General features: G+C 43.8%; 1 protein-coding gene across 1 annotated transcript in view; it reads right to left on the bottom strand.

Annotated features, from left to right (window-relative positions):
• The window catches only part of ndufaf2 (NADH:ubiquinone oxidoreductase complex assembly factor 2), a 13670-nt gene extending 4175 nt beyond the window's left edge, over positions 1-9495 (bottom strand). The window contains exon 1 of the mRNA XM_020593895.1: positions 9284-9495. Within this exon, the coding sequence (XP_020449551.1) occupies positions 9284-9398 (115 nt within the window). The 5' untranslated portion in view covers positions 9399-9495. The remainder of the gene's footprint in view (positions 1-9283) is intronic.
• Positions 9496-9522: the final 27 nt, after the last annotated feature.

The following is a 9522-nucleotide window of genomic DNA, read 5'->3' as shown; positions in this document are numbered from 1 at the left end:
TATTTTGGTCGAATCTGCTGATTAGACAAGTTTGGCTGGCACACAATGACATGTAGATGGAGGCAGAGATGGGGATGCGGGGGAATAACACAGAGAGACATATAGACAGAATAAGGGAGAGCAAGATAATTAAAAATAGCCAGTTGTGTTGTGTCTTTGTTTGGTGCAGAGCTTCATGCAGTTTTCACTAATAACAAGCTCTGTGTTTCCATAGTTTCTCCTTGCAGGTAGCTGGATGTCCATCCATCCCTCTGAGAAATGATGAGACGAGAAAAGGAGGAGGTAGAAGAAGAAAGAGAGAGAGAGAGAGAGTGATGATGCATGGCAAACATGGCTAGGAGGAAAGAAATGGATGGGCAAGGAAAACAACATGCTCCAAAACACAGACAATCTGTCAGGATTCCATCACCGTTTCTCCGCAGCTGACTGGACATGGACAAATGGAGGCATCTGCCTCCATGCAAACCGCAGACTGATGGCCTTAATGTTTACTTCAGCCATAATAGATAGCTATGGCACAGGAATGGATGAATGATGGCACTCGAAAGTGGCTAAGTGTGTATATAGGAGGCTGTGTTGCTTTCTTTGTACCCAAGTTTATTTGTTGGCTTATAAACTTATTCAAGTGATGAACAAAACCATTATTCATACATGTGCCATTCTGTGATCATGCCTTATGATGATGCTTCCTTTCTATACTTTATCCAGCCTATGTAGTAATCAGGTCAGCTAATTAGGCTAGTATTGCATTGATTCTGGTTTGGTTCCCAATAGATTGTCACTATAGGGCCTCACAGGCTCCAGCTCTGTCTTCACATGTTCACATCTGACAGAAATACTGCACTTTCTCTCACCTTATCTGCACAGTTGAGCCAGTGATCTTTAAAACACACCGATGATCCTAGAACCCCCCACCATAGCACATCCAAAACCACTACCAGCAAACAATAGGCTGTGTTCTCTAGGCAACACCAACAAATACATTTAACAGGTATGCTAATTACAAACAGATCATATACATATTTGAATGGTTGTGGGTGGCAGGCTGACTGAAACGGTACACTTATGATACAGTCCTCACAAGCAATGTTCTTAGCTACAACTAATGCCTAACTAAAAAGCACAAGAAGCACTCACTTTTCTCTCTCTGCTAGGTTGCATCTCCCCCTTTACTCTCTGTCACACTCCAACATGGCTCTCCTCATGTCTTGTTGCTTTTGCAGCATGACTAAACCCCTTCCACTGTGGCTTCTATCTTTGGATTTGAAGAATCGGTAATGCTGTGTGTACATATATTTATGAAACACTGCTGATCCTCCCATCACACACATACTGGGAGGAGGCTTGTCAGTTTGACTGGGATGAACCTCGCTGTCTTGGTAGTCTCTGACCCGGGACAACTTCAGAAATGCACACAGACCAAGGTTATGCTGTTTGTTTTTGTTTTATTTTTGCAATAGAAGTATGAGGAAAAACACCAGTTCTAAAAGGCTGTAACAAAGTGTCATTATCTCACAGGGGCTGATATATGAAAGTGTGTGGAACAGGGATGTTCAAGAATATTATCAATCAGGAACAACTTTACTTTTGGACATTTATTAAGGAACACATTATGTAGCATAATGGAACTGGCTTGTCTGGCACATTGGTTGCATGGTGATTCTTCACCTCAACAGGATGCCTGCAACTAACAATTACTGACATTACCATTTAAGCCATAGATTAATTTTACTTAGTCCTTTTGATTTTTCAAATCAAACAACCTACCAAAAAACAAACACAAAAAATGTCAACACCAAAACAAAGACAGGCACTAAAAGTCTATAGATTCTTTCCTTTTAATTAATTAAAAATTTTATCTTTAAAAGCACAAAAACAATGGGAAAGCCAATCAGAATTTAGCAGAAGTGATGTTTTAAAAGTGCTTACTTTGTAGCAGTCAAAAAAAAACCCCAGTTTAAATTTTACAATGATATAAAAACAGAGAAAAGCAATAAACCCTGCAGTTGTAACCAGTAAATGTCCATACTGTTCAAATCACAAACAAAACAGAACACAAACACAAAAATATGAACAAAAAGACTAGTTCATTTTTATGATAATAAACTGAATTATCTAGTCCAGGGTATTGTATATCTTTGTTTCTCAGATCAGATCAGTGAGCGATCTTAGTGGGCCCCCTGGTGACAGTTCTGCCTTGTCATCAGTCACTAGTGAAATACACAGACACACATACACATATGTACAGCTACATCTATCTTTGTGAAGACACTCGTCAACATAATGCAGACCCTAATCTTAACCACCACAAATAAACTCCATCCCTTAACCTAACATCTAATCTAGACCCAAAACCAGCCCTCTTAACCCTCAAACAGCCCTTTGACTGTGTGTGTAAAACTGAGGACCAGCCAGAATGTCCTCACTTTCTCAAAATGTCCTCACTCCCATGGTATAGAACTCTAACCAGTCCTCACACTGTTGGCCATACAGGCATACACTAGCAGGAGAGCAGGCAGATTAACCTGAGAGACAGGAGCGAGGACACTGCCTCTTACCGTGAAGGACAAACGCAGCACTGCGTTGGAGAGGGGGAGGGGCCAGTGGCAGGAAGAATGAAATCCCACAACATAAATATTCATGAGCCATCTCACCTGTCTGAGCGTGACTCATCTGAGAGCCTGTGAGCTGTGGAACAGGGGGAGTGCGTGCGTGTGTGTGTGTGTGTGTGTGTGTGTGGTGGGGGAGACAAGATGGGTGAGGGGTTGCTGTGGCAGCCAGTTCGGGAGCTTATCAGGCTCAGGTACGCCTATCTTTCTCCCTTCATTAGAGATGCGCTTTGAGAGCTGCTCTTTGAACCCTGAACCCACCCCAGTAAACTCCATCACCCGCTTCAACACACACACACACACGCACACACGCACACACGCACACACGCACACACGCACACACGCACACACGCACACACGCACACACGCACACACTCCCACACACACACACACACACAATCAGCTCCCAGGTGAGTACTGCTGGGAGCGACCTGTGGGCTTTTTCAGCTCCACAATGCCATTCTGGGCATCTTGTGCTGTCTCTCTCACTGTGCGTTTTTCTCCTGCATTCTGTCTTTGATTACAGACACAGATGTCAGGAGAACACTCTTCAATTGGCAACATCTGGGTAAAATAGGAAAAAAAAACCTCAAAAGAAAAGCTCTAAAAACAGAACAGACTGAGCTCTCTGAATCCGACTCCAACTGGTGGACCTTAGCCTCATGCTCCTCACCATCAGCTCCACTGTCTATCCTGAGAAACACATTCAATGCCTCTGAATAAATTGCAATGTAGGCAAAAAGCTCCCACTTTCAAAAACACTGCATTCAATTCCAGCTCTCTCCCTCTCTCAGCTGACAACAGAAACAGGAGCTCTCTCAGTCTCAGGTAAAGCTGCAGGTTTTATACCTGACACTATGGTGGAACAAAAATCCATCCTGAAGCAGCACACTCATCAGCCTAGAATGAGCCTAGTTTATTTCTCTCCTGCTGAGCAGTGTGCTGGAGAGGGACGGGGGACCATTACGTGCATGGTAATGGACAGCTTTATGAAGATGGAGTGATCCGATAAGCATCAGTGATACAAGGGCAACCAGGTACCAATACTGACACCTTCTCCCTCACTCTCTCTCTCTCTCTGCCTCCAATCTGTTTCCTTGTGGGAAAAAAAAGGGGATGTGTGAGACCTGTAACCATGGTTACCCATTAGCCCTAAGCCTAGTGACGCTGGATGGGGTTTAAAGGGAAAAGGCCAGCCATTGTTTTGCATCAGTTCTGGTGAGAGGAGGAGCTTAGGCGTACAAAGTAGGCCTGCTGCTGTTCGTTTTTATTCAGCCCTCATTCTGTTTGTCCCTGTTGCTGGAGATCCCGCTGAGGCTTGAGCGACTCGTGGCAGAACAGAGGAGAATAATTCATATAGAAGTAATATCACGCTGAAAAGAATACTCTGATTTCCCCTGTGTGTTACTTTTAACTAAATGCAGGCGTGTTTGAGGGCGGAAAGGATATTTTAGATGCCTCTGCTGAAGACCAGCCATCCTCTTGAAGTTTCTTCCCTGCCTGATGGGTTATAGAAAAGGACTGTGGCGAGCCAGGAAGTCAGTGTCCTTTGTGAGCCTGTGGAGCAGTGTGGGAACCCCACCACCCCCACCCGCAGCCCCACTTCCTCCCCGGCCCCTCTGAGGCCCGTGTGTGATGTCCATACACCAAGCTGTCCACCCCTTTCTATTCACCTCCATTACTCTCATCCAGCCCCCTTCCTTTTTCCTTCCACTGCACCTTCAGTCCCCCCCATCCACTCTCTCTCTCCATTAACCTACCTCCACCTTCTCTCTTCCCCCTCTATCTGCCCGCCTGTTCCACCCACTCATTTCACCCTCTTTCTGTCAGAAACCCTCCTTTCACTTTCACTCTCTCATTCTTCCCCCACTCTATAATTTCACCCCATATGTCAGCATCCCCCTTGTTCTTTGTCACTCACTTTCTTTACCCCACCTTCTTCTCCACCCTCTGTGAGTCTCCCTCAGCCTTATCTTTCCTGCCTTAGTCCTAGCCTTATTCCTCTCTGCCTGTCTGTTTTATTAAAATATTCTGAATTGAATAGGCAGCGGCAGGCTCCGGGAGATGTCTGCCTGTGTGTCGGTCTGTCTGTCAGTCTTCCAGGCTGAACTTCTGACAGACAAGGAGCCCTGAGGTGTCAAAACCTCTCGCTGGCCATCTGACCAAACAGAGACATGAATGTGCTGGACAGTGAATCACATTTAGGCCAAATGGAAAAATTGATTTAATTCATTTGTTGTCTTCTTTCAGCTGGCATCAGATTGTCCATCATTGCTTGTCAAACAGCAAATCAGTCAGAAGGTAGAGACAATAACATTCATATAAAATGTGTAGGTTGTGAGAGAGGTGAAGTCTGAAATATGGAGATACTGTACTGTAGACAGGCAGTGTTTAATAGACCTGCAAGATGCTTAAACCAGTGATGCTGGATCTAGGCCTGTTTGAAATGTTTTACAATTGGAAATAAATGTGCCTGTTTGTGTCTTTTCAAATGCCTTTTTAATGAAGTAGTTAAACCACTCCATGATGTTCCATCACATACAAACAAACACTTGGCAAACAGTATGCGATGAGCTCAACCCACTTGGTTTCCCTATAATGATTAAACAACCTTCATTTAGACCCCATGCGTTACAAAGCTGCTGATCAATTAACATGATTTACTACAGCGGCTCTGGACATAGCTTTCCATGGTAAACACTGACTAGGTGTCCTACTGTAGGGTAGACCTTCCTTCATCACACCCTGGGGATGACTTGTGGCAGAATAAACAGCCATTTGGCCCCTCATCTCTCTCCGCTGTGACTCCTTCCATGGAAATATGCGGCTTGAGTCAACGCTGTGATGACACACAGCCATCTGTTGTTGTGTTAAGTGTGTTAGGGCATGAAGTGGAGAGAAAACGCAATTGCAGAATTTCTTTTTTTAAACTCCAAAGCAGTTACAAATTCATGTGCACACACTGTGTGTAGCTGTATAAACATGTATACAATTATACTAATGCAAGAGCACACAACTCCTCTCTGGCCCTAGAGTTGGCCATTCTGAGATAGCAGAACCTTCTCCTTTTCAGTTTTTCACTTCATAGAACAGAGCTGGGGAATCAAATAAATAATAGACAAAGAGAGAGGGACAGTGATAGGACGACAAGTCAATGCATCTTTTCTCTGCAGCGGCGTGGTGCACCTCTGAAGAACCTCTGAATCCCTTCCATTCTCCACACATTGGAGAGGACCAGTAGATTAAAACTGCATGGCACACACTGCTAAAATGAAAAGCGCTAAAAATACATCCTTTTCAGTGAGACATGAAAGGAAACTGCCTTTCCCTTGTCCAGTATTGAACAGCCATTGATTCCGAGACAAAGGATACACCTCCTCAAAGAGGTAAGAAAAATAGCAATCATACAGGCAATTATTTTCAAATGTGCCTGCAGCGGCCGATAATGTCAGCTCGCCTCTCTTCCTAAATAAAGGGAGGGAAGGCAGGCGTCAAAGCTGCAGGCCCACTGCTGAAGACGAATGAGCCCATCCGCAGAATGCTTTGCTTTCATCTGGGCAGCATGACATGGCGCCCCATGCAGTGTGAGGCAGAACTGGGCCTGGAGGACAGACACACACAGAAAGAGAGAAGAATATAGATTCTTCTTTCAGCTCTATGGAGCCAAGACCAAGGCAAAAATGCTCTAAAGACCAGTGGCCAGATTGCCAGTGGCTTTCTCTTGTAGCCCTGCCATAGACAACAATCACTGGGGCACCCAGGCCTATAGCATGGATCTCTCTATGGGGCAGCACCTCACAGTAGGCCTCTATAGCTGGACCTCTTCTAAAGACAGATAGCAATTCTCTTTCTCAAGGCGTGTATTTCAGACCCAAGTCTTTGCATGCTGATGTGCAGCAGCATCTGAAGAGAGGGGGATAGAAAACTCCCCACTGGGTTTAGCCCTCCAAACAGCTGAATTACTCTAATGTTTTGAATAAAAAAAAAAAAAAAAGATACTCTTTAGCTACTTCAACCACTACTCATGTGCTGTCGAAAGCCCTGCAGTCCATGCCTTGAGGCCCTCAGCCCATGCTTGGCCTATCAGTTTAAGATCAAAAAGAACTGACTTTAGCAAGACATATGGATGGAATAATGCATTTGCTTTATTTTCACAAGGCTGGATGGGGTGAATGGCAGGGGAAAATTAGAATTAGTTATATGTATATGTGCCTCTCTGGTGTTTATGAGTGTTTGTTCAGAAACTGTTTTTCTACAGGCCAGCTAGCGTCTCCAGTGTCAGTCATTGTGATTGGACAGTGAATATGATAGCCAGTAGCATGCTAGAAAATGGGCTTCTATGATGTCTCATTTGAATAGTCTGACAGCCAGGGGTGGAGGAGCAGCCTTGTAATGAATTATAAATATGAGGTGGGCGCAAGTTTCCCCACAAACTGCTGAGAAAAGGTGAAGCACAAAGTCAAATTCAGTCAGTAAGAAACCAAGCTTGCAGCTTGCAACCTGCCAAGGTCCGTCTTTCTCTGGGGAAAAAAAAGAAAAACCTTGGTCTGGTCCTCTGAGAACTGTGACTATGCTAGGTGAAGTTGTGTAATGTGGCACCAAAAGAAGAAGACAAATACAAGCATGTGTATGTGAGATAGGTTATTCCTAGCATCTGGAATGGGAGTGAACTCTGCACAGCCACAATAATTCTGGCAAATATCACCAGACATAACCCATTATTATTATTAAGTCAGAGGTCTGTGGCTGATTAAATACACACACATATACACACACACACATATACATACATACATACACACACACACAGTTTGTTTCGTAGTCCATGGGGACTTTACATTGACCTACATGCATTTCCTGTAGACTAACCCTAACCCGAACCACTACTTGCCTAACCCTAACCCTGACCCTGACCGTAACCTCATCCTAACCCTAAACTTCAATTTCTTGCCCATGGGGACCTCAATTTAGGTCCCCACCGTGAAATGGGTCCTCATGAGTTGGTATGGAGTCAGGAAGAAGTCCCCACGTAGCAGGAAAAACACGTCCACACACACACACACACACACACACACACCTATGCTGTGTTTTCATTCCTTATGGGGACTTTACTTTGACTTACATTCATTTCCGGTAGACTTATCCTAACCTTATCCATAACCACTATTTGCCTAAAACCTAACCCTGACCCTTACCTTAACCTAACCCCAACCTCACCCTGACCTTGAACCTTGTTGCCACCCTAAAATGCAATGATTTCAGCATGGCTGAGTCCCCACAGTGTGAGCGTGTTAACAGGTTTCAGTCCTCATAATGTAAGTACTACAAAGTCACACACATGAACTGGGAAACTAACAGTAGATTTATGAATGGAAGCTCTTTTGTTTTCTTAATTTTCTTGTTTCCATCAGCCAATAAAACAAGATGAACTTCAGAGCCAACAGAAACAGGTTAAAGCAATGCAGCATTATCTTTTTTATATATATATATATATGTGTGTGGAACAGGCAAAGGCCATGCTCTTTGACCAGTCATTCCTAACCTGTGGCTTACTCCCTGGGTAGGACCCCTGCTGATGATGATGATGATGAGTCCAAGTCGAAAAGGGAAAGTCGGAGTTTTAGCCTGGATTCGTCTAAGAATTAAACTGGGGAAAACAGAACTTACACACACTTAGTGCATCCCTGTGTTTCTCCATGTGCAGGTATTATATAACAAAACCTAATTACTTAAATTTCCACATAATGTTTTAGTTGTCATTTGGTCAAGACAACAATCATCTTGTAAACATCTTGCATTAAACAGATACCGTGTTTCTATAATCAAAAATGCTCCTGTGCCAGGCTGCCATCAAACTTCTGTTTCTTTTGCTGAGGTGAGTCATTACCAGGCCTGCACCTCGCCATCCTCCTGTCCTAGACACACATCTTTAAGACACTCTATGAGAAATACAAATGGAGAAGGAACCCAGTCAGCCCAAGCATAGAGTGTGGAAGGCTGATAAGCGCATCCTTGGCCTTCGAGCAGTCAAAGACGATGTGAAGGACACCCCAAGCGTCCAACACAAACCTATTGCTCGGCTTGTGCATTATATACTGTAGCACTGCCATGTCTCAGTAGGGATATATGACCTCCTTCTAAATCCCTGTCACAGACAAGTAATTATTTCATCTCCAACAGTGGTGGACTAGTTTCTCTTGGACAGGACAGTGAAGCTGTCATAACAGCATCATGTTCTGCCTTCCAAAAATCAGTAAAATCATAACTGCAGTGAGCTTTACTAAATACAGACAAGGAACTCTTGTTAAAAACACCCTAAAATAGCATTGTTCTTGTTAAGAGCGTTCCGCCATCTAGTGGCGGCCTTATAATACTACAAAAGTGTAAGGGAGAAGGGAAAGCCAAATCCAGGACAAAAAAGAGGTAGTATTTGGATGCAAAATAGAAGACAGCTGAACTGTCAACAGTTTTTGAACCGCATTCAGTAACAGTATTAGCAAATAGGCATGAGTGGTTAAGATAATGACGATTAATACAGGCGCAGACACACTGTCTACACAACAAAGCACAAATAAGTTTAAGCTGCTTTTTGAAGTTATCTTCACGAGTCTAAAAGTGTTAGGACTGCAAACAAAATCACCACTGCCTAATCTTAAAACAATGGTTTAATTTACCTGTCCATGTCTTCTGTTCTGGGATGAAGTAATATTTATTCCCCAAAATATCTGTTCCGACGTGCTCGCGTGCTATCCCAAACGTACACCGTAGAACACTAACAATCCTGCTCATCGTTACAGTATAGTCTAAAGTTTTCGGGAGGATTTTGTGTCCTTTAGTCTATTTGCCCTCTCGCTGGGTTGTAGTTCCACTGTTTTCCGGGGCTTGGTTATGGCACTAACAAACTGCTCTGTGA

Source organism: Monopterus albus, unplaced genomic scaffold (assembly GCF_001952655.1).
Source record: "Monopterus albus unplaced genomic scaffold, M_albus_1.0 scaffold20.1, whole genome shotgun sequence".
Lineage (NCBI taxonomy): Eukaryota > Metazoa > Chordata > Actinopteri > Synbranchiformes > Synbranchidae > Monopterus > Monopterus albus.
This window is presented reverse-complemented; position numbering and strand designations above follow the sequence as displayed.